Source organism: Orbicella franksi, chromosome 3, assembly GCF_964199315.1.
Source record: "Orbicella franksi chromosome 3, jaOrbFran1.1, whole genome shotgun sequence".
Lineage (NCBI taxonomy): Eukaryota > Metazoa > Cnidaria > Anthozoa > Scleractinia > Merulinidae > Orbicella > Orbicella franksi.
In genome coordinates, this window is record NC_138147.1 from 18,368,948 (window position 1) to 18,394,051 (window position 25,104).

General features: G+C 40.0%; 2 protein-coding genes across 4 annotated transcripts; one reads left to right on the forward strand and one right to left on the reverse strand.

Annotated features, from left to right (window-relative positions):
• Window positions 1-1,590: 1,590 nt before the first annotated feature.
• On the reverse strand, window positions 1,591-16,919 carry LOC145482604 (TNF receptor-associated factor 4-like). 3 transcript variants are annotated; one of them, XM_081461210.1, is made up of 6 exons: window positions 13,422-13,507; window positions 13,040-13,343; window positions 9,955-10,062; window positions 7,697-7,774; window positions 5,553-5,630; window positions 1,591-4,013 (listed from the first exon to the last, which is right to left on the reverse strand). In XM_081461210.1, the coding sequence occupies exons 1-6, from the start codon at window positions 13,424-13,426 to the stop codon at window positions 3,159-3,161; spliced, it is 1,428 nt and encodes a 475-aa protein (XP_081317336.1). In that variant the 5' UTR covers window positions 13,427-13,507; the 3' UTR covers window positions 1,591-3,158. The 3 variants fall into 3 exon arrangements, with proteins under 3 accessions (XP_081317336.1, XP_081317337.1, XP_081317335.1); XM_081461211.1 differs by lacking the exon at window positions 13,422-13,507 and adding an exon at window positions 16,857-16,919 and having other exon boundaries at window positions 1,593-4,013; XM_081461209.1 differs by having other exon boundaries at window positions 1,593-4,013; window positions 13,040-13,448.
• Window positions 16,920-19,182: 2,263 nt separating this feature from the next.
• LOC145482380 (uncharacterized) lies at window positions 19,183-25,097 on the forward strand. The gene is made up of 5 exons (XM_081461013.1): window positions 19,183-19,263; window positions 19,539-19,613; window positions 22,007-22,038; window positions 23,806-23,933; window positions 24,903-25,097. Exons 1-5 carry the CDS (start codon window positions 19,183-19,185, stop codon window positions 25,079-25,081), a joined length of 495 nt encoding a protein of 164 aa, XP_081317139.1. The 3' UTR covers window positions 25,082-25,097.
• Window positions 25,098-25,104: the final 7 nt, after the last annotated feature.

Genomic DNA, 25,104 nt, shown 5'->3' on the forward strand with positions numbered 1-25,104 from the left:
GCTCTCAGGAGGAGAAAAATGATTTTTCTTCGGCATGAATTGAAACCACGTGTTTCAGTTGCTGAGTGTACACCGGGCAAACATTTTATTGCAACATTTTCTAACACAACATTGATTACACTCGCCTGCTTGTTTCAGTTGGTTTCAGCAATTCCATGTAATTGTTGTTGCGGTTCATTCCGTCGTAAAACAAGTTAGCAAAGAACGAAAACGATGAGCTTCCTTGAGAGAATGTTTCGAGCTCTTCGGCTTGTTTATCGGAGAATGAAACTATTTGAAAACCGCGCCTGGTTTTCTCTCGTCCCACATTGCTGCACGGGCTTTCCGTCCTTTCGCGCCATTTTTTGTCGAAGTCCCGTAAACGGCAAATAAAAGGCTTTGCACCAGCAACATTTGAACTTATAGTGCACTAAATAAAGTTCTTTCAAACAGGCAACAATGAGGTCTTCACATTCTTTTAATTTCCTTTCACGCCTTTTTGTGGGGAGCTGTCACTGACTAAATCACGTCAGCTAGTAATGAGTCTCGTCTGGCTCGTAATTACATTAGATTTCCAGTTGACGTCTTTCTGGCGTTTTCTGTCAAGGGCCTTACTTTAATAAGAAAACCAAAGACCGAGCCTTTAAAAAAGTTTTTAAATTATAGTTTTTAAAACTACACTCCACCCCCCTCTTTGTCGCACTGATGTTAGCGAGCGTGAAACAGGTGACTGGACCTGGTGAAACTTGGAAAGCCTTGGACATGCGATGAAATAGCGAGATACTTGTATAAAAGTGGCAGATCTAGGGGAGGGGCCCGGGGGCCCCGGGCCCCTCCCCCTTTGTTTTGATTAAAAAAAAATTGCGGCAGGAAGAAAAGCCGGCAGGGCAAGCAAAAAAAACCCCGCCCCACCCCCTCCCCTTCAGCTCAAGGTCTGGATCCGCCACTGGTATTTACCAAGAGCCGTAAATTAAAAATAACGGTAAGTTTCTCACTCAGCGTAAATGTTTGCAGGAACTTTGATGCTCAATTTACAGCTATTATACCGATTTTATACTCCTGAGGTGAAAAACATGCTCCCGCCATCCTCTACGCTTTGTCACACGGCACAACGGATGGGCTGAGCTGGAGACGAAGAAGCCGTGAGGAAGTAAATTGAAGAGGAGGAAAAACACTGATATTGGCAGGGTAAATGAAGAACAAACAAAAAAATGTTTTTCTCGATCGGAGTCACTTGACCTTAATTATTCTCTTTCCGTTGCGTTGTCTCGACAATGCCCGTGAGCTTTAAATTCATTTTTCTTCTCTTTAGCTCGATATCTGACTAAAATCTCCGTTCAGTGGCATCAAAATTGCCACTGTTTACAGAAGATCCATTTCCCAAGTTAATTTCTCTTTCCAGTCTTCCTCCATCCTTTCGTTTAGCGTTACGTATTCGTCCCCTTAAAATTGTATAAAACTGGACGCCAGACGAAATTGTGACGCATATTTAAAACTCAAAATTTTACAAAGAACGCAAGGGCTTATTAGGGCTTTAGCCACCTGGAAATGTTTGCAGTTGTTGAAAGAAACTTTCTCCTTCGATATGACGCCCACACAGCTAACAATTTCGCCTATTTCTAAGTTTCACAAGTTCTCTAAATCTTTAATAAATTCATATCTGGTATGATGGCTTCTTTACGCACAGTCGTATGCTAATGAGGCAAAATATAAAATATGATATCACTAAAGATTCTCCCGTAGAGATATTACAGCAAGTGGGTGCGTGCGTAGCGCGCGAAATCTTTATCTCTTTTCAGAGGCAATAAAATTCGATTTTCGAGCGTCTTGGAAACATTTCCTTCCCTCCCCTTCCCTCCCCCCCCCAAACAATGTTGATTTTTCTATTTCTTAGACTGCACAGACTACAGCAGCTAAACAACATTGAATTGGGGGGCCGGGGGTATCAGAGAATTAACGCTAGAAGCAAATAAAATAGAGTAAGGCTTAAATATCAAAGTCTCAACTACTTTTGTCGCCCATTGAAGCTACGGTCAATGAGAAATACTGCACGGATCTCTGTTGAATGACTTTATCGGTATAGAGCGTTTTCACATGACTTCACGGCAGTCATATTGGTGTTCCAAAACAATGAAACGGCGGCTATGTTGGTGTACCAAACCAATCCTGTAGGAGTGGAACTCTTTTCTTATGTATACAATTTCTTTTGTTCCAGTAAGTTTACATGGTTGCTGGCCAAGTGAGTTAAAACGCTCTTCGGAATCGGTATAGAATGTTCGGCCCAAATCACTGGTATTTCTCTCCGTGGAATGAAGAAAACGTTTCACTTGATGTCTCAGCAGTCATTACTGGTGCTCCCCCAAAAATTGCGTTTTTATTGATTTTAAGCAAAATGGCCAGATTGTTAGGACACACACACACAAGCCGCCTTGACATTGCTGTACTGAGTGCAGCTGTTTGTATTAAATGCTCGTCAAAGCAAACCACAATGGACATCAACTATTCGCACTTCACCGTCCACTTTGTGCTTCCTTTGTGTTCCCTCAGGCAGCGTTCACTACCCCTGAGAAATTTGAAAACACAGCTTTATTCTACGGTTAAGCCTACTGTTCACACTAATCCGTCACAAAAACAGAGCTTTAAGAAAACGCTCTTCAAACCGGAGGAATTTGAAAACGCCGTCTTTTCGTTTTCGTGTGGACGGAAAACTTTTTGACAACGGAGCTTTTAAAAAACGATGACATCACGTGCGAAAGTATTTTTTTATAATCTTCGCACCTTTTATGTTAATTCTTCGCGCCAAAATCGCTTTAAATGCTGTAATTTGCATGATCTAACATATATTTTTCCTTGATAATGGAGTCATGACTACTCCGAAACGCCTGATTTTATCGTTTTATGTTTTAAGAAATCTTTTTAAATACGAATCACGATAATCATGTGGTTTTCCTGCTCGAGTTTTCCTCAAACACAAATCCAAAATGACCGGTGATTGTTGCGTTTAAAAAAATCCTCCGGCGTAGTGTGGACGGAAAACATTTGATGCGTTTTCAGAGTGAAACCTCCGTTTTCAAATTCCTCCGGCGTGGTGGGGACGGTGCCTCAATTGTATTAAGTTGGATGCCAGACGTGGCTCTAAATGGAAAATATGCATCCCGAGACAAGTGAAGAATTCATTTCTATGATTCAGGCATGTCTACAAGAATTCGGATGAATAGGGAGTCATCGGCAAGAAAGTTACCAGCTTCAAGTTCTTCATGTTTAATAAAATCATCAAATCCAACAATGATGGCTCTCTCATCTCGACCGGGCCTGTCGATTCCCTTCCTTCTGACGTCATCGCGTTTAAAGTCGTGAACTTTGCGCATGCGCGTTAAATCCTTCCTCGCTTCAGAGTCCGGGTTTTGATCCAGCAAGCTGAACGTGTAGCGTGGTTTGATTGGCCATTGAAGAACTGCGTCATACTCCCCAGACATGACGCATGCGTATAATGACAAGCAGGTCCCAGTTTCTTTGCCTCTCCCATTTAGGTAAGCCCAGACTACGATCTTGTAGCCGAATGCCGATGTGTAGAACGGTTCACTGGTCATTGGGTCGTCGGCCCGACCCGATTGAACACGCTGCAATCTTCGGGAAAAGCTAGAAATTCGCCAGACAAGTTCTCCGTAACCATTCAGCCCGGGGTAACGAACGAGACCGTTTTGGGGCATTTCTGGTCCTCGTTTCTCCAGCTCGACAATTCTTTGCCTCAGTTCCTTCTCGTGCTTTGATTGATGTTTCTTCTGCTCTTTCAGCTGTTCAGACAAGCGATTGATGGTTTTCTCCTGTTCCGCGTTACTTTTGAGTGTTTCCTCGCACAGTGCCGTCAACTTGGTGACACTTTCCATAAGCTGAGTTATGTTGCCCTCCTGTTTTCTCAAGCGGCCTCGCTGTATTCCCATCTCGGTCCGTTGCTCTTTGATCACCTCCAGTGCCAGCTGTAAATGTTCCTCCGAGTTCTCCTGCAGATGCTTCGTCATGTTAGTTTTAGGACCCTACATAAGTCATGTAAGAAACGGTTATGTTAAAAAACGGGAAAACTGCTATAGGAGTCGACTTAAACAACTCACACAATACAACAACTTGAAAGCACTTTTCACAGGTCACCTAAATGATGAAAAAGACAACTCGTTCTCTCTGATTTTAAGTTAAATCGTTAAGCCACAATTGATCGATTTTCTTGGATGACGCCATAATAACGTTATCTGGCTAAGTATCCCCAATTAGAGAGAGGGGTGTTTCCTCTCGGCTAGCTAAATTTCGACAAGTTAAATAAAGTTTCTGATTGATCGATTGAGCCACGAGATAAAAGGCGAATTCTTTCAGCAGCCGGGACAAGTGCAGAAAAATGAATGTCCTTCAACTTTACAAGCAATGTGTTGCGCAGTGGAGGCAATGGCAGCATAACGAGCATGGTCAAGTCGGTTTGCAGGATTTTATACTGAATACGCACACGGTTTAAATGGAAAGCGAGTCGAAAGCGAGTTTCTCCTATGACGCATACTCTTCGAGACCTCCGGCATTTGCTAGTTAGGATTTTCACTTCAAAAAGATTTGTAGAGCGTCTTCCTTTGAAGAGAGACTTGAAAATTAAATAAAGAATTAATTAACTTATTAGAGACTCATTAACCGTCTGGACGGACTGGGGCAAGTTCTTTCAGTGCGTCTGTTAGTGTGTCAGCACAAGACGATTATACGTCAAAAAAAAAAAGTGCATAATTAAGTGTGTAAAGTACGCGACCTAACGACATATCGACACAAGACGGGCGTTATGTCGTTATGTTGAGGTAATTTACAGTGTGACCATGCTGAAACAATGACATATCAATAATATAACAGCATAAACACAACGACATAAGGATAAAACTGAGGCCAAATTGGTTGGGCGTCTGAGTGTCCCAAATTCCGTTAATGTTTCGCCTAAATATTCCGTATCCCGTAAATTTCAATTTCAAAACGTAACATTTTTCTTGTTCGATATCCCGGAAACTCTGTTCTAAATATCCCTTTTCCCGTTGATTTTTTTCGTTTTTGGGCGAGCAGGATGGCGCAGTGGTGAGAGCGCTCGCCTCCCACCAATGTGGCCCGGATTCGATGCCAGCTCGGTGCCATACGCGGGATGAGTTTGTTGTTGGTTCTCGCCTTGCTCCGAGGGTGTTTCTCCGGGCTCCCTCCGGATTTTCCTTCCCCCCGCAAAAATCAACATCTCCAAATTCCAATTCGACCAGGATAGAGGACCCGCTAGTAAAAACCAGCCAAGGCTGATGTGGCTCCCTCTCTAAACATTGTAATTTATTTCATATATCCCGTATCCCGTTAATTTTTTACCCAAAAGGGCCTCGAAACTGACATTTTCCTTATATTACACCAGACACATAAAACTGGAGACCCATCAAGCTGCAGACGGCTAGCTCGTCTGGGTGGATTTTGCGTCTCCAGTATAAACAAGAGCCAATTTGCAACTGAAACAGCGTGAAAAGAAACCAAAGTTGCTAAACTTGAAACTCGAGTTCAAATCAAAACAGTCAAGTTACCTGAAAAGCGCATCCAATGTCTTGATAAACACAATGTTCACATGTGTTCGGGCACTCTTCCATAATGTGATCCGTGAGCTGCAAAATTCAGAACAATAAAGCAACATTTGTTATAATTTATAATCTCTTAAAAAGGCAGCAAGATACATTTAGACAAAGAAGACAGAGAAGCGATTGCTTATCAAGAAAACAATCAAAAGGTGAAAACAGGATTCTCATTTTACCGAGATTTTCCGTGGGCGGTAAAATACGTGTAGCCTGCAGCTAAAAATCACAGCCGTGCAAAGTGCTTTCCTGAAGGTCGAGACAACTCTCTCGTTACCTTTGGGCTACGTTTTGAGTAACTATGTATATGCATTTTAGACAGTCGATGCAATCTGTCAACAAATATTTCAAATAGCCACAGTTTCCCATACATTTTTGACCTTTTATGTTTTGCTTTGTCTTGCGTGATCTATAATAATGAACATTGAAAAGTAAACACACTTTACAATAGAAACATCTGAGTACATTCATCACAAATCTCAGAGTTTTGCTATTTTATTTCTTTAAAAGCCGGAAAAGGTGATATCCGTCGGAGTGGCTTATCTCATTATTTCTCGAAACTGATGCACTCTGTCGGCGTCTTTGCTTTCATTAGGTCTAAGTTCGTTTAATTAAGGATTTGTTAATCTTTTGCTGTCGCTGCCAATAACACATAGATGCAAACAGGATGAATGCTTCCTTTGACAAAGCATACGTGCATGCTATGCGGACCTATGGCTTCGTGTTTTGGTTTATAGTAATCCAAAAATCGTACCGCACTGAGTTTGACATTTAGTCACATTTGGTTGCATTCGCTTGTTAGTATTTGCGTTCTTCATTTGAAAAAAATTGATAAGCCACTTAAATGCATTCAATCTCTCTTGTACAAACATCGGCAAATGTCGTCGGCTTTGAATTCGCCGGAAATGCCCGAAGAGAACCTCACAGGTCACATTGTCGAGAAATCAAACAATACGAATGTATTTGTCTACATGCAACAAACTGGATTATGTAATAAGTAAAAGCAAAGTACAAATTTTCATGTAACGTCAATGCCAGCGTAATTAAGGGAAAAGGGCCCCGTCTACACTACGTTAGAGAAATTTGAAAACAGCCTTTTCACCCTGAAACCGCACCAAATGTTTTCCGTCCACACTACGCCGGTTTGAAGAGCGTTTTCGAAAAGCGCCGTTTTCGTGACGGATTAGTGTGGACGGTGGGCCTAACCGTAGAAATAAAGCTGCGTTTTCAAATTTTTCCGGCGTAGTGTAGACGAGGCCTATTAAAGTCAGGGTTAAATCTCAAAACACGTTTTATTACAGCACGCTTTTGATTGAACACGTTGTCACAAAAATTTCCAAAGGCCCTGTGATTCTTTAAGTCAACCCCTTTAATAGACTACTTTTCAAAAAAGAAAAAAATTATATTTAAGGAGAAGCTAAACTGACTAGAGTAGTGGTAAAGTTCGAGAAAGTAGCACAATTTGAAGTCCTTATACAATAAAATTCACAGCGTGTAAGTTTGTACTGATGCCTGGAAAACATGGCATAATTGCCAGCCGGCCATAAAATAATTCGAGATTTATAACATCTCCCAGTTTCTCGACTTTCAATCCAGTGAACTGAAACATAGCGTTTCTCAGAATTTTAGCTTTCTGGAAATAATTATGCTGTTGCTTATCGCTTGAGAAGGTAATATCGTCATTTGAGAAATAAATTAAGATGTTTCATAGCAGATAACCTCTCAAGCGAATGATATGTCGATAAGATGCTACTTATCATTGAATTTTATTTTTTGCATGTAACAAATATTTAAGACTCGTAGTTCCGCAAAGATATTTTAAAATGAAAACAACCGATAAACTTGACTGAGAACGCGGACTGTCGTCAAAGTATTTAAAAATATTGAAAGACCACATCAAATACTTTGAAGATTTGAATTAAACATTTACATTCATCACAAACGCGACGCGCGATTCACTTGAAGTAAATATTACTTGTACTATAAAATGTACCACTTGAACGGAAGAGGCATCCGATCGTAATCTAGGAGATTTTGTACATACTGCTATAACCATTGCTATTCATGATAATTTTTCAGTTTTGAGTTTTATACTCTACCTTTTCTCGAGGAACCTCCATCTTGCCACACATGTTAGGACATTTGACCGGGAAAAGAGGACACACGTCCAAGTGATTCTGTTTGGGTGAAAAATACGAACACTGGAGTGAGAAACTCGCAGCGCCATCCATTCTAACAAAGTTGAAACTCCCAACTTGAGCTCAAAATGTTGCCGACCAAACGAAATGTTTTCACTGGGTTATTTTCGTCTGGGCAAGAGCCAATACGATGTATTGAAAGAATGTGAAAGGAAATACGCTGTGGTTAGATCTTCAACAAATGAGATTTCACTGCCATATCCTTCAACAGCTCATACGGCTTAAGGCTATGACAAACTCGAAGCGCGCGCGCGCTAACTCCATCGAGAGATAATTACCGCATCAATTGACCTTTAGATTTACCTCACGCGATCGTGTGATTCCCAAGCCTTGCCTTCGATCGCGAGTTCGGGACTTCAAGACCGCTATTCAGAGAATTCTTTTAAGCTTCACAGGACTCAAACATTCAGTCATTTTACTAGCAGTGCCGGTGGCACTGTTTACCTTATTATATGTGTGTTTATGGTTATTGAAGATTCAATGTTCGTGACTACTTCAAATTCGCCTCATGTTTGCCGAACTGTACACAAAAACACATGTTGAGATTTGTGAATAAATTGACGTTACACGAGACAAGGAAACGGCTGTGTTGAACGTGATTAAAATTTTCGACAAGTGGTGAATACACGCGGCTTCATATAAACATGGTTGTACAATCACTGCGAAGGAAAAATATAAAATCAAGTTCGCGATACAAAACTGACAAGTGTCTCCTTCGCTTGTTTCTACAAAATCGTACTTCATAAATTACAAATCATTAACTTGATTGATAGTTCAAAATCTATGATTTCGGGCTTTCCGCCTGTCTCTGGACTTAACATTCCTCAAGCGTTTCGAGTTCTACAGAAATTGCAAAGAATTTTCGGCAATTTTCGCGGCTGAAGAACATATAGTCAACATTATGAAACAATATTTTATCGCTCTTACAAACCCAGTAATGTTGAACCTACCTTTGATTTAGACGAGTTTTCTTTCACTTCTCAAGATACGCTCAAAACTCGAGTAAGGCGGCTTTTACAGAGAAATTCTAAAAATGATCCAGATGTGATCTTTTGTGCAGAAGCATGAAAACAGTATTGAATAAATTACAGTATGGCACTCGCATTTTAATATCCTTCCTTTTGTGTTTCGCTGCTATATTTGTGAGATTCATTTCCGAGATTGTTTGTCTGTGAAACAATAGTTTCCCGCCCATTTTAGAAATATGCCATTGAGACGATTGGCCACACCAAAAAATGTTTTAATACAAAATGACGCCAAGGAATGTAGCAGGCGACATAAACATTCACTTACTAATGTGAATAGCTTAATTTACCCTCGCAGCTCGTCCAAACAACGACGGCGAGGCGGAAACAAGGCCGATATTCAACGTAATTTTAGTCGATTCCAAGTGTTTTCAATTTCCGATGAGGTTTTTTAAGTTGTGTGGATATTGAGTTAACCAAGGCTTGACAAATTTGAAGTGGGACTCATTGTTGCACAATTGTAGAGAAATGCCGGGGGGTTTCAATCAATTAAGTATTTGAAAATATTTCTGTCATGCTTCTCAATGCTTCTTAATGCTTTAATGCTTCTTTAATTGCTCAATGCTTTCTCAATGCTTTACTTTTAACGGAAAAGAAAAACAAATACCCCTAAAGTTGAAGCTTTTTTCTCGCGTTGTTCTGACACCGGTACTTCAAAGGAAAAATATGGCCAGCCGAGGCTGCGATCCCAGACATTGGTCAGCGGTTGTCGCTCTCATGCTGGTCGCCCTAATTTAATTTTGATGTGTTCCCTATCTTGTCGAAAAGACGTTCAGGACCTCGGTGGTGATTTTGGCGTAAAATATGCGAGGGGTCTCAATTGGCATCATTCCTGGAAAAAGCTAAATTCGCGCAGTTTAGAGAAGAATTTGAATATGGCAAATTATGTTTGCAAGAGACGAATTCCGGTTTCCTTGAACGCTTAAACGACCCTTATACTTGAAAGTTTCTTCTCAACACAGGCTTTCTACTGTCACGTCCCTCATTCATTCTTCCCGGTGGCCGAAGGGGATGAGGTAGGGAAATTGCGTGAGGAGCAAACACAAGTGCACGATGTCCACAGGGAAATATAGACTCATAGGCAAAACTCTCCCAGCTTGTGCCACAAAATACAGCAATCAATATTTGGCTCACCTTCAAAGCCAGCGTCACTGGTGTCATGTCGTCCTTGCAAAATGTGCAAGTGACATCTGCGCTAAGCTGACTGTCCACATTGCTATCTTCACAAGATAAGTCCTTTTCCTAATGACAAGCGAAATTTATCGTAACTACAATAACAATTCAAAACTTACTTACTTGTTTTCTATAAACAAAACAAAGTATTTTACATTCAGCCCGTGGGTAAATCTTACGTGAGAACTGAACAAGAACGTAGATGTATTGAAATCTTGATAGAAATAACCAAAGGTGATTTAATGAGGCATTTATATTCACACCCGAGCTTAAGTTTGTCGGGTATGTTCAGTTTAACAAAGGCAGTTGGTGTCCAAGATTATCCCCTTCAAGTTATCAATCTGTTTTCGATAAAATAATAAGATCAGATTTGCAGGATCAGAATAAGGCGCTTAGAAAAGATATTGCAAAAAACTAAAAACAAAAAACAAAAAACAAAAAAACAAAACAAAACAAAACAAAGTCAAGAAACAAACAGAAATAAAAAAGCCCGGCAAAGTTCAGTATATCGTTTTTGATAAGGTTTTCTAACAATACCTCCGTGTTTTTTTTTTTCGTAGGCCAAACGCTAACTTAAGTTTTACTATTTTAACTGGAGCACTAAACTTATGATTAGAATTAATTCATAGTTGCCAACCTAGATTATAGAATGGAGTGTATTCGTAGAAAACCTTAGAAAGAAAACCTTAAACCGAACTTTGCTGTTTTATTTTTTTTTTATCAAGAATTTATTAAAGCGTGGCCGTGCAATTTTGGATAAAAAAAGAGGATCATGGAAGGTGATAAAATAAGTACGTAATGCGCTTAAGTGGGTTACATGAAGATGTGGAAAGACCACACACACACAAAACGGTAACAGCTGACGCCAGAAATAACTTTCCTAGTGAATTGATTAAAGCGTTCTTTTGGGAAATAGGGATCAGTTTGAAAACTAAAGAGCTTTTTTCAACTTTATAAAGAGGCTTAGGCAATCTGATTTACGTTTGAAATACAGTGGCCCGTAGAACATCTAGAAACCACTGTAATCTCAGAAACCTAATAGCAGTCGTTTGATAGACGGAACTCTTCATTCAGGGAAAAAAAAAATTTGTTTGACGGAGAACTGTTTCTCGACATGACACTTGACAGATTGGATGGGTCTGCTTATTTTAGAGGACCGCGCAAAGTTTGCGCGGTCTTCTGTATTGAGCGGACACCTCCCTTCTCATGGTCATGCCAGGTTCCACTTGAGCTACCTTATCTTAATCCAGATAGTAATTTTTTGATACTCACTTTAGCACATACCTGGCTCATTTGAAAATTAAAATTAAAGGAATTAAAGGATCAACCAAAAATACCTTTTCTGACAAGATTGAAGAACGCTAATTTTCAATTCCAGCTGTGCAATGTCAGCTAGATGTTAAGCTAATATTTTTGCAACCTTCATTTAACTGTCTGTGACAGAGGTGTCCGCCTTACTTAACCTGCGTTCAGGCGTTCTTTTTTCCCCTTCCTCCGTTCGCCAAGAAAAAAGAACGGCTGATGGATCGCAGGTTACCCTATCAGGCTTAGACAAAGACGAAGTTCGTGAGATTATTTCTTGAACAGTTCCCTTCAGTGAAGAACTGGGCAAACGAAAGGTGTTTTCATGATGCGAGTGCATCAGTCTTAAGTTCAAAGGGATGGTATGGGAAACACTTTAAAAGTCAAGGGCCATGACCAACACAAGTATCACACACCCTATCCCTCCTCCACCGAGCCTCTTCCGATCCGACTGGAGCCTGGACTTCTGCATCCGGAATCCAGTCCACTAGCCATTTAAATTAATAACCTATAGCTATCTGTGTGAAAACATGTTGGAGTTGATCCATAGATCAGCAACGTGGATAAATGGATATTGCAGTGCTCAAATATTGCGAGGACGTATATCATTAAAAAATTTATCCTAAATGTTTCAAGTTCGCCATTCCTAGTCCACGACCGACACAAACTTCTCTAGTTGCAAAAATTCATTTTCCTTTCTTGGATTGTCGTTTTTATCTCTTTGGTTACATGGGTCTTCAGTTACATCAGCCATAAGATCACAATCAAAACTCTCCTTACTTTTCTTCCCGCATTCCTGTAGACCTCCACGGGAGAATTTCGTCCTAATCCGAGAAGCCGATGACTTTAATTTTGCTGAAAAGGAGTTGGAATTTGGAAAACAACTCCTGCTCTTGGGAAATATAGGAGTACATCGCTCACGAGCGAAATGACGGCTACACTCGAACAGATTTAAAAACACTAATCGGCTGCTTAGGATAAAGTCGAAGATAACCTTTGCGACTTACAGGAAAGAAAAAAAACATTTCTATCACGTTTTGGTTATAGTAATTCAGTTCCTAACTGACCAAGCACTCAAGCATATTAGGATTTCCTAGATTTACCGCATTAAAAGAGCTAAGACAATTCAAGGAAGCCGCCAGAGGAGGGATGCCTGAAATACGCGAAATATCTACCCGCGCCTACTCTTTGTTATAACAATAAAGGAGTTAATAATGCAGGAGTCAATAATATACGAGTCAATAAAAAGAGCCAAGCCCGCTGTGAATACAGCGTGGCAAATCCACTTCTTTTTTGAAAGAAAAAAAAAAAGGAAAAAGTAACCGCTTTGCCTAGGAATCCTTCATTATAAAATACTGGAGGATTAAAAGATTAAACATCAGACACATATTCGTTCATTTACGATCCGTTCAGCCCGAACCGTTTTAACTTACTTTTTATCCAACCGGATAAACACTTTAAAAACGCTTTTGCCCAAGCAAAAATAAATTAAAGAAATTAAAAACTGACGAAAAGAAATGAAGAAATATAAAATCATTACGAATTTTCTATCCTGTGGCTAAATTTAATAATCTTTCTATAACTATCATAGCAGAGCAAAACAAAACCGAGGGCAATAACCATTGGTTATGCTGTTACTGTATTTCTGGTCGGATTTTAGAAACATAACCACACTATTAAAGTAAACCGCAACAAAATAACAGAAAATGTTTACATTGAGGATTTCAGGAGAACCAGATCTTACCTTCGTGTCATCCTGAGAGCTGCTGAAGTACTGTTTTAAACAGATGGATAAAAATTTCTGGATCGTCTCCGTTTCCAACGATCCATTCGAAGACATATCCCCATTTTTTGGACTGACACTTTCACAAGCTTCTTGCGCAAAGAACTCGCGAAAAACAACACATTCCGAAGTCATGGCCGATACTAAGTGAAAACCTTGGATTATCTGCTGCGATGACCCTTTTAATGCCGTGGCCAAGCCTAGAACAATGCTAGAAAATCTTGTCCCTTCTGCGGAAGTCCAAGGCGCCGATTTTCTACCGCTTCTAAGAAGGAAAAACAAACCGGAGTAAAACATGATGAAAGAAGTCAACATTGTACAGATTGCTAGGAGTTTACAATACCTCATTAATAATGTGGACGTTTGGGCTTTTCCGTACACTGAACTCAGGGTAGCAGAACACGTATAACCTTACATTGAATACAGTGATTGTATTAGATCTGCATCTAACGACATACAAGTTGAGTAATGGACTTCTTCTAGGCCGCGTACTTACATCGTAAGCGTTTCTAAGAGGTGTGATTTCCAGAGATAAGGACGGAGGTGAATTTTTTAAACTAATTTGAAATGCATACGACTTAATCGAGTTAGAAGGCAGGCAGGAAGGCACTAAGATTTTCGTTTAGGATTTCAAAATGAAATAAAAAGATAACCGTGTTCACCTGGCCGGATTCCTTTCGAGGAGAGCGTAATTTGCGACAGCGCGCGTGCGGTAATATTCCATCTCTTTATCCCAAATGACATTTGCAAATTCGTGGTGTTAACTAATGACCTCACTAATCGAGGGATACGGTACGTTGTTTAAAAGCTCCTTTCGAAGAAAGATCGTGCCTTCGATATCACGGTAACACGATGACATCTTATGTGTCCATTACAATAGATGCCCTGCAATATCATAATTATCATCTGATATGGAGTTGTATCACCTTGGTGTATCTTTGGCTAAACTCGATAACGATGTTTGATACTGTATCACTGCACGCAAATTTTTTCTTCATTATTTTTACAGCTGTGTGTTTGTACTTCTGCTAACCTTCGGCAAATAAAGATGTTTGCAAAGTTGAGACCAAATTAAATTTAATCGCCCCAATTTGTGCAGGGCTGTTCACACGCATGAGCAGAATGTAATTCACCTTCAATTCACAAATTCATTTCGGACGACACATCGTGTCTGAAAGCCTTGATTCTATTAGGCAACTCCTTAACAGTTTGCAGTCTCTGGTGATAAGAGCGCATGAAAACAACAACATAAACAAAAACACAAAAAAACTCGCGTAATCAAAAAAGCAACCACGTTTATTTTTAATAGATAGCAATTTAGATAAATTATGATCTCATTGGTATAATTAGTAACCTACAATGTAGATCCTACAATCTCGGAACTGATCTTGGGTATAATAATCAGAGATATAAAGTTTCCTCCTCCCACCCCACTCCTCGAAAATCAGCGATGACGTGCGCTAAAATCAAAACGCGCCATTTTTTAATGGTTGAAATGTGGGGAGGGGTTGTCTTATTGTGTTCATCACGTTTAAATTGAGTAAGAGCATTTACAACACCTCCTTTGCCAACTGCTATCTGACGTAGCCGCAATCAACACATCTCCTCCGAAAGGCCAAAAGGGAAATTAGCCGCCTGATCCAAATCAAATTCATCTAACTACTTCTATAGCGAATTAATGGGGATGACAAAGGAGAATTTGTATGTTGACATTGACGTTTACGTTGTAGTGCTTGGCTAAGCTGGTTAACTGGCTTAACTTTGTCATTTTATTCAGCTTACGCGCACGCTAACATTCTACGAAACATCTCAGCAGGAAGGGGAAAAATTAGATCAATAAAAATGCTTCGGTGAGAAAAGAGTTCGATTCTTTTCATTGCCTCGTCCTTAACTGGCAATGAAATAAGACCGTTTATTTTCGTCCTCTCTTGGCTGTGAGGCAGTCATCTAAATAGAATCCTAGCTTTCTTGACGTCTTAGGCAAGGGATAAGAAGGCGTTGCAAAAACTTCGGGAATCCCGAGGGTCATCCACGGGAATTGAAGCGAAAAGGATGAAAGATAAAGAGATAGCAGGGACTACTGTAATAAGTGGATTCAGCACCTCTTTCCATGGCCAATAAGCTATATTATTTTAAATATACCACGTTGTATCAGCCTTGCGGTAGCCTTTGAATTCTCATCGTTTTACTCCTTGAGCGCCGTTTTTCGATAGGCACCTACTAAGTATATTTCAGGAAAGCGCCGATACTTCTAAAGTGACATATGCATACAGTGGACGATTATTATCACGGGATATGGATCTCGTGCTCATAATGTAGAAAGAAATGTTCCTATCTAGATCTATCTCAGGGCTGAGCGCTTTCCTATTTTAATCAATCTGTTAATAATCATAGGATGTGAGATAAGGAAACTATGGCACGGAAAACGCATGTTGAAAAAAACTTCTATCAAGATTGTTATCCTAATCCACGACCATCCTCATTTAATTTTTGGGTTATTATTACTTCTTTCTCATTAATGATCTAATACTCTGGACTTCGTTGATTTGACAGTCATTTTGTTCATCACAAAACTAAAATGTATCCGATATTTATCTAGTAAGGCTTTATTTTCTCCTGAGCATATGCACTGAATTTAGCTTGTCGGTAAAATGTATTTATAAAATCATCACATGTACATATGAGTAATGACTCATTTCCGTGCCCAAATCAGGATCATAATCTCTTGCCCAAATATAATAGACTGCTGGCAGCAAGTCTCTTCTCACAGAGTCAGACGAACGTTGATCTGTGAACGCAAACGCGAAGGAGCAGTATGGACGAAATGGGGTCCAAATGTGCGCGTCTCGCCCCTTAATCCCTGCCTGACTTCGAGAGATAAATAGGCTATCTGCAGTAAACAATATAATGAAGGTAAGAAAGCTATTTTAAAAACCTATTTCCGCTCTCGGCACCACCATTTTTCATAACCGGAAATAAACTGCGCGAGTTTGCCGACCCCGTTTTTCTCGCTCTCTGCCCGCGGGTGGCACGAGACCTCTAATTACGAGGTCGTGAACTTTGATCAATTTCCTAAGCCAAAACATAACCAACAACACGTGGGTGAAAGGGTAGCAGATTTACTAGATTTAAAGCAAAATCAATTTTATCTTTTGCTATTCCGCCTGAACAGTACGTGTTTGTTGGCGAGGATTTGCAGTCTCCTGCTGGATTGCGGAAAGCGAGAGAGGTTTGCTCTTTTCAGTACTGAGTGTTTATCGAACTTATGTTGGAAGACATCTTGAATGCACGTGGTGCCGATGAACTTGTAGTCGATAAAAACATCCAGAACAAATTTCGAGATAAGGATTTTCATTGAATGCATATTGCCAAAAAGTGCTGCTATAATCAAGAAAATACAACCCAAGAATTAATGCAACCTCTGGAAAAAGTATCTTAAATTTATCACCTTGAAAATACAACACTGTTAGAGCCACGTGAACGAGTGTAGGGATTAATCTAAGCTTTACTTGGCGTTGACATTGCGGATTTTGCATTAGCCTAGGTGAAAAACGCACTGCCTGTTTTCGAGGCTTTCAGTTTAATAGATCTATCACGTTTGTTTTGCGTTTTCTTTGGGCAAAGTCAAGTGAGCAATAAGTACAGCAACATTAAAATCACATCCGCTCAAGCCAGGTGTGTTTATAACTTCATAACGCGCGAAAATTTGCAAGAAATAATAAAAAAAAATTAACAGCTGTGATTTACTGGTTACTGTCAACTTCGAAATTCTGCTTACCTTGAAGTTCCAGCCGTCCTGTGCGTTTGTTTCAAAGGGAAGCCGGGCACGTAAACAGGAACCGCCTCCACTAGTCTAGCTCTGCTCCGGGAGTGAACATACAGAAACGTGTTTTCGACTAAGGCGGCAAAACTGAAATACAAACCCGTTTTGGTTGATGTCGATTTAGAGCCCGGATCGGCAGCGGGTGATAAATGGTTGCTATGTCTCACCCAGGCCGCTTTCCCGTCGGCACGCCCAGACATACGAAAATAAACACTCTTATTTTACGAGTTTTTTTCAATTCGCTGGTAACTAAACTAAAATTTTTAATTCAGATCACGCCATGGAATGGCTACAATTTATAGAAGATCTAGAAGCTGCGGGGGAATTTGAAAAGCTTATTTTCGTGCGAGACATTATTTTGCGGGTACATTCTTCAAATTATAGAGCTTCCGCGGTTCAAAGGGACATGTGTTCAACAACCGCCAAACTCGAGAGGTTTTCTGTTAGTGGTGTGTTTTTATTTATTTTTAATTAAGTCATTACCGATTGAGAATAAAAAAAAACTGAAGACAACTAAGGCGGCGAATGTTCGTTTTCTTGAATTTTACTGATGCGTGGTTGTAGCCAATTTCTATCCAACCTTGCAAACAGGATGAAGCAATTTTTATACACGCTCAGCCACCCGCAAGCGAATGCACTACTATACTTCCTTGAAAGGTTTTTCCTTCTCCACAACGAAGTAGGTATTCAGATTGTGAAGAACGGGTGAAATATGAAACAGTACAAAGGAGAAAGGGTGTGAGAACCACAAACCACTAGTGGCCGCAAAATACTGGACGGTGCGGCAACTTTCTTCGCAGTCGATTTTCCTGCGCTTGCTGTTGCAGTCCCTTGCTTTTCAAACATAATTTTCGTTGTCACACGAAAGGACACACGGTGCGAGAAGGAATTGCAGATAATCGGCATAATCCGGTGGGGTAATCCCTTCTTGTCTGTACCGCAGATCATGGGATAATTAGGCGTTGGAGCATGAGGGGCACAGTGAGGTGGACTAATTTTTGACGTTAGCGTGGGAGTTTTATCCATTTCAATATTTTGGAATAGGATGGAACAAGGTATTAAACTCTGTTTGAGTCTCATAATTCGTCTAAGCCGTCCGCATTCCTACCTGGGGTCCATCAACAGTGTTCAGTGGGGAACCACAGACCCAAACCTCTAACTTAGCCCCTTACCCCATGAGCTGGCTGCCATGATATTCCCTCACGGCACTTTTTTTTTAAAGGATTCCTCGAGCAAGACAGTCATTTTACGGGCTGACACAAAAAAAGCGACTTCCAGAGAACTGACATAGCTCTCCATCATTTTACGCTCCCTACTATACGAGCAGGCTCTCTTGGTTTGGTTGTGGAACGTTTTGTTTTTGTCCCTTAAAAAGCACAAAACAACAACAAAATCGGCAAAACCTGCTAGTGGGCTAGCCAATCTCTTACGTACCGTCCACCCAGGCGTAACCGGCTAGATGTAGTCAATTTCCCTTTAATCAACTAAATGTCAGTCTCCACTGGACTGGATTTCGTGTGGTACGTATACTGAATAGGAAAAGTATCCTTTATGGCTTACACCGTAAGGCAGGCGCTCGCGGCTTATCATGGTGCGCGCGCCTTGCGCGCGCATCTCCGGCAACGAATGTTAGTTGCTTTGCACTGCCTAGCACTCTGATTACCCGTTATTCCACAGACTAGAAACCTTTGTTCTTTGCCTGACCAAGGTGTACAGGATGCTTAGTCCCCTTGCATTGGTAGCTGCTATTTCAGTCGACGTCCCACAGGTTGATCTAAAGAAGCTTGTGTGAAGATTTTATGTGACTTTTGGACTTTGCGCGCGCACGGTGACGAATTGAACCAATATTGAAAGAAATGACAAATTCCTGCATAAATGACGAAAGAGAGTACAGTGGAACCCCGCCTTATGGACACCTCATAATACGGCCTCCTCGTTATTAGGCCAACTTTATTCCGGCCCGAACAAAAGCTTAATATATAGTCAGTCATTTTCTCATTTAGAAAACTCCTTTAATACGGCCACTCCATTAATACGGCCAGATTTTTGTGGCCCGTTAGTGACCGGATTAAGGGGGTTCCACTGTCCTTCGTTACTACATGCACCGACTCAGACTATGGCAACACAAAATCTTTCTTCTGTTATCTCACTTCATGCGTGACAACAGGATGAATGCTACCATAAGACAGTTCACCATTATGACAAAACTGTGACGTCATAAAAGAAACTTCAAAGTCCTCGAGTTGTCCTACCATGGAGAGATCTATGTTTCTTTTCCATAATGTCTAAAGACGACAAAATGGGCAGATTTGACTCGTACGACTTGAGTGAGGCATGCTTTACCCTCGATAAACCTCTTGAGGTAAATCTGTATTATCGTTGCAGTTTTGTGGATTCTCTTGTAGCTTCTTGAATTCAGCTTATAATTTTAGTCGCACATCGGTATAATGCCGTTGCTGCTTCGCGTTTTTAAAATCTCCATGTTTAAAAACGTTTTGCTAGCGAAGCTGCGATAAACGCAACACCCTCGGTCAAAGAGAATGATCCACTCGCCATTCTTCATCAGTGTATTGTCAAGACCTCTTGGAGTGTTTTAAGCGCTTTAATTTGTCGTGAGATCTCTTTTAATCCTTATAGGATGAAATAGAAAACGTTTGGCAACAACACAACACACTTCTTAGATTACCAGTAACGCCCGTCACGTATCGCATAGTACTACTCTCTCCTTCCGTAAATCTCTTATTTTTTTTACATCCAGCTGCATAATAACTGCTTGTGCGACTAGTTACTAACAGTAGATCTTATGTCAGGCATTCTAAAGCCTGTCATCAGTTTGTAAGTCTGCCTATCTTCCGTAGAAAATTTGATGATTTCGTTAAATTGCTTACCAGTTTCAGTTGAAGTTGGGACGATGAATTTGTTTTGATCACCGAAACTGTAGCCTCTGATTGAAATATCATTATTATATTGCCGCAAAATGTAACCTAGGTATGTTGTACTCGGAGCACCAGAGGTGTTTCTCATGGCAAGGCCATAACTTTAATGATATCGGAACAAGCCTGCGTGCAAACGTCTTCTACTTTAAAGGATGTAGTAAACGTCTGCACGTAAGCAATACTTAGACCAAAACCAGAAACTTCTTAAGAAAAGCCTCCGGCACCCAGAGCAACTTTGTTGATGTTTCGAAGACTTCTAGAATTGTGAACGCAGAACTGCTGTACACTGTATAGAATGCAGTAACTCTTACAGGCCAAACGTTTGGCAATTAGAGCGGTTTTCAACTGAGTGCTGTAAGACCAAAACACAATTAATCGCCAATCCAGTGAACAAATCAAAACTGGAAGTCATTACATGTAGCTAACACGAAGCGCGGGTCCGGATTGGTTATTACTTCTGATTGGATGAAAACGTGGCGCGATCTTTTTTAAGCCAATCCCGTAGCGTAGAAACGGAAAACTAATACACCTTTTACTGTTCATTTACAGAAAATAAACATTCATTTGTGTCCAAATTTCTTTCTTTATGGTCAATAAACTCTCATTAACACCAATATGACCTTCATTTGCGCGTAAGGAACGTTCAAGGATAACATTTACATATGCATTGACATTCAAAATCATCAAAAGAAAAACAATACCTTCATTTGACATTCATTGACTGTAAATGTATTTTCATTTTGGTCGAAAAAAAATTCGTTGTCGCGAAACGACAATCATTTACACTTTAGGACATTCAGTTTTCAACAAAAGACTTTCAATAACACAATTTGCATGAGAACTAACATTCAATTGCATTATTAGGCAACCATATCCATGAAGGTAACAATCTTAAGTGCGGTAAGACAAACATTACCGTGTTTTCACCAAACGTTAAGAAAAAACAATCGCTCATTCGCGCAGTTCTTTCGAACAGAGATATCTCGCCCAATTTTCCTCGAAATTTTTATTATAGAACAAGGGACCATATGTACTTTTTTTTTAAAACATATTGTCACAATCCTCCTCTTCCAGATATATATAGAACACCGCGAAAGGATAGTCAGGGCCTTTGAAGATGTCAAAAGAGACGAAGCAAGACGCCAGGGAATTGCTCTGTGAAATTATCGCACGCAGCTGCTGCCGCAAGCTCTACAACGAAATATGTATTGGTACCATTACGGCAGCTAAATGTGGACAGTGGTTTCGTTTCATGCAAACGTATTTGCCACGATGCCTCAATAGTGAGGCAATTGAAGGATAAATCGTTCAGCGAATTTGATATTCTATCTTTCAAAAATAAATGTTATTATGGCTGTAATGTTTGTCTCGCCGCATTAAAGACTGTTACCTTCATGGATATGGTTGCCTAATAATGCAATTGAATGTTAGTTCTCATGCAAATTGTGTTATTGAAAGTCTTTTGTTGAAAACTGAATGTCCTAAAGTGTAAATGATTGTCGTTTCGCGACAACGAATTTTTTTTCGACCAAAATGAAAATACATTTACAGTCAATGAATGTCAAATGAAGGTATTGTTTTTCTTTTGATGATTTTGAATGTCAATGCATATGTAAATGTTATCCTTGAACGTTCCTTACGCGCAAATGAAGGTCATATTGGTGTTAATGAGAGTTTATTGACCATAAAGAAAGAAATTTGGACACAAATGAATGTTTATTTTCTGTAAATGAACAGCAAAAGGTGTAAAAGTACCTTTCGATACTCAAGAGAAAACAGCTTTAAATCAAATGTATTACATAACAATATTTTTATGCTGCAACATGCACTTCTCAAACTCCTTAATAATTCATCAAGTTTGGACAAAGGAAATTATGACCGCGGCGGTGTTTGGATATCTGATCTTAATTAGCGTAGATTTTGACAATTTTATTTCTCCGTTTTCTCCTTAGTTTTAGTTTCGATTGAGAAGATATATCAAACACTCAAGACAGTGTTTGACCACATTTCCAAACACCTCGAAGTTCGTCAAAAATACTCCGGTGCACGTCGTATTTTCAACTCTCTTCTCGGTGTTTGGAAATGTGGTCAAACACGGTCTTTCGTGTGTGATATATCACTTCCTTACTTTAAAAATTGTTAGTTCTGAAATTCTTTTCTTTCCTGTAGGCTTTTGTTAGCCAGCAAAGTACAGAGTCCAGGTAAGGTTTAGGTTTTTAAGCTGACGAATTTTTAAAGGTGGCTCAAAACAATAATATTTCCGTGAGAAGTCTGGGCTCTAACGCGTATTTGAGCACGAGGCATCACGTGATCACCTGAGGACAGAGGCGAGATTTAAAGTTTGCAAAACTCACAATAAACATGGCGGCACGAGGCCTACTTACTTACATCCATCCTCCAGGCAATTTCAAAGGAAAAAATATTCTTTTAATCCGCTGTGCTGGAACGTAAACGAAAATTGTGATGTTGATGTTGCTATCGATCGCGCCGGCTATCAATCTAAAAAACAGCAGGAAAAAACTGCTCTTCAGGTTTTCTTCGTCTTTTACTGTGCCAGTCTCACCTTCGGGTATTTATGGTACTCTTCTTCTACCGCTTATGCTGCCAACGACAACAGCGAAAAAGAAAACACTACTCGCGGCTTTTGGCGTGGAATTGCGGGCGTTACTGAGCAGCCGACTGCCCTCACGCGTACGGAAAGAGCGATCTTGCAAGTCGAGATTTTAATTTACGCGTAGAACACGCTTGTAAAATTCCTTATCCACGGAACTAATATCAAAAACTGATCCGGTGACCTTACTTTTTTAATGCAAAAAATATTCAACAGCAAAAGCGGAATGTATGTGCGAAATTGTAAACCCTGTTTCTTCTTCTGTGTGTAATAAAAAAGATTTTTATAAAAAAATATGAGGTCACCGGCTTAGTTTTTAAGATAGATGCAATTGATGGTAAAAAGAGGGTCAAGTTTGTTGCTATGCAACAGAACAGTGCACCCTTAATTTATGACTTAAACACAATGAAAGGTACACTGGAAAGTTACCTTGAAAAAATAGCACGGCTATGCAAAACAGTACAGTTCCAAACCTGAAAAATCGCACCTAGTTCTAAATGTCTCAAAAAAACAGAAAACTGTTTTGAGCCAGCTTACATCGTGTTTAAATAAAGATTAAATAAATAGAAATAAATGAATAAGAGTGATCATCAGCAGCTAACTAGCAAAGACAGACACTTGACTTGTAAAAACCAAGTTACAACAACAACAACAACAACAACAACAACAACATCCTCTTTATTACCCTTTTTTCATTAATACAGAAATATATAAAATATTGCTAAAAATTAGGGTTCTGGCAACCCGAAATAACCACTAGGTTAAAAATGCCGGGTTGCCAGTTAGTCAAATTTTGGCCGGACACACACACGTACACACGGACACACGTACAAAATATAATATATACCAGAAAGTAAAGAAGAAAAGAGGCTGAAATTACACGCGTAATCTATTACCTTAAATAAAAAAAATATATTTGAACTGAACAATGAAGAATATCAGATAAATAATGGTAAGGCGTTGCAAAAACAGTGATAATATCTTAATGTGAAAAAAAAAGTGAGTAACTCCGTGTTGTGCTGGAGCCGCGAGTGCACCACATTCAATGCCAAGAGCTAGTCGATAATGCCGTTCACATGCTTCGTGTCCTAGAATTTTTAGTGCACCTCCCGTCTTATCCACTGAGAAAATTCCACATCGGGAGACAAACGATTATGCTCTCTTTTTTATAATTCAAATTGCAGTCTCGTATCGTATTTATTCACTTCCAAGTAGACACTTGGATGAAAAAAAAAAGGAAATTTATCAGGCAGCCGCTAAGATACACTGTCTAGTTTCAGAACTCAAGGGATGAACGGTACTCATTTAGCAGAGCTAGGGTTTGCGATTAAATAAGTGGGTTTTTTTGTTTCTTTAGTTGCCAGAGCTCTGCACCATCGACAGCAAGATCGTCATGTTCGTTGACTTCAAATGAGACAGGAGAAAGTTATTGGATAAGGGAGGAAGACAACCGTGAAGAAAATGCCTCGTCTTTTAGTAGTCTAGGTAAAGTATGTATATGTCCCGGGGGTGGGGGGACTCAAAAATGTCATATACGGGGAGGCTCTGCTCCGAGGTTCGCAACCTTGCCATCTATATACTGTTTCTGACAGAACTGGTGACTCTTTTATATAACTTCCATAGAAAATGGTACCCCCTTTACATACCTAACGTACGCTGCTTTTACTGACCATATAAAAGTCCTGCAGAAATTGTTCTGATCAAAAAAGGTCCACCAGAAAATTTAGCTAAGTTTCTACCCTAAAAAAAGCCATAAAGGCCTTCGCACAACCACGTCACTGATATACCAGTGTTCCCTACCCTTTTATATTCCTCCGTACACTGAGTCCATTGGAGTGGATGTTTGTTTACTGGTTTTTATCTAGATTCAACCTAGAACCAACAACCAGCCTTGGGGTTTCCACCGCAATAATTAAGATTTCTCGATCACGGAATCAACTGGGAACTGGTGTCTGGGTCTTAACCTCCACTAAGACTTACAACCGTGCGCGGACCGATATATAGTCAAATAGTAATAAAAAAAAAACGTTATCTAGACGTCAGGAGACGAAAGTGGAGGGAAGCAAAATAGACGTATTCGGATAACGTATTTACATCCTTGATGTCATCCTCCCACTTCAGATCACGGAATGATTCATTTGGGAGGTTACAATTGTGTAATTTGCTACACGCAACCGATTGCATGGAAGTGTGTACAAAGAGAACAGTTGTAACCTCCCAAATGAATCATCACATGGTCTGAATTGAGTGGCAACAAGGATGTAAAGTCGTTAACCCAATTCGGCTATAGTGGATGAAGCAGGACTATACAGCAAATTACCTCTGCGGATGTCAATACTGCTAGTCGCTCCATGCAACAGAAACTGGTGGTAAACGAACACGCGCTAATTTAGGTGATTAGATATCTGGTTGCTCCTAGGACCAAAACACTGAGATAATTCGCATTTTGTTTAGGGTTGAACTCACCACAGCTTGTCCACCTAACTAAAGCAAGAGCAAAGGCTCCAAGAACCCACAGACCAAGGAAAAACAGATCAAGCAAAGCAAGTAAAAAAGATAAGACTGAAAGCACCTTTGCTTCATGTACCAAGGACAACGTTAGGAATTTAAGAGCACGATTTGAACAAATGTGAGATTGAATAAGTTTACACAACAG

Excerpts from the sequence above, each read along its gene's own strand:
- LOC145482380 (XM_081461013.1), top strand. The coding sequence starts at position 19,183 with ATGTCTAAAGACGACAAAATGGGCAGATTTGACTCGTACGACTTGAGT. Across the intron at positions 19,264-19,538 it reads CCCTCGATAAACCTCTTGAG|GATGAAATAGAAAACGTTTG; the intron begins GTAAATCTGTAT and ends TAATCCTTATAG. Across the intron at positions 22,039-23,805 it reads CAGCAAAGTACAGAGTCCAG|TTGCCAGAGCTCTGCACCAT; the intron begins GTAAGGTTTAGG and ends TTGTTTCTTTAG.
- LOC145482604 (XM_081461209.1), bottom strand. The coding sequence starts at position 13,426 with ATGAGGTATTGTAAACTCCTAGCAATCTGTACAATGTTGACTTCTTTC. Across the intron at positions 7,775-9,954 it reads CAGTGACGCTGGCTTTGAAG|AATCACTTGGACGTGTGTCC; the intron begins GTGAGCCAAATA and ends TCACCCAAACAG. Across the intron at positions 5,631-7,696 it reads TGGAGGTTCCTCGAGAAAAG|CTCACGGATCACATTATGGA; the intron begins GTAGAGTATAAA and ends TGAATTTTGCAG.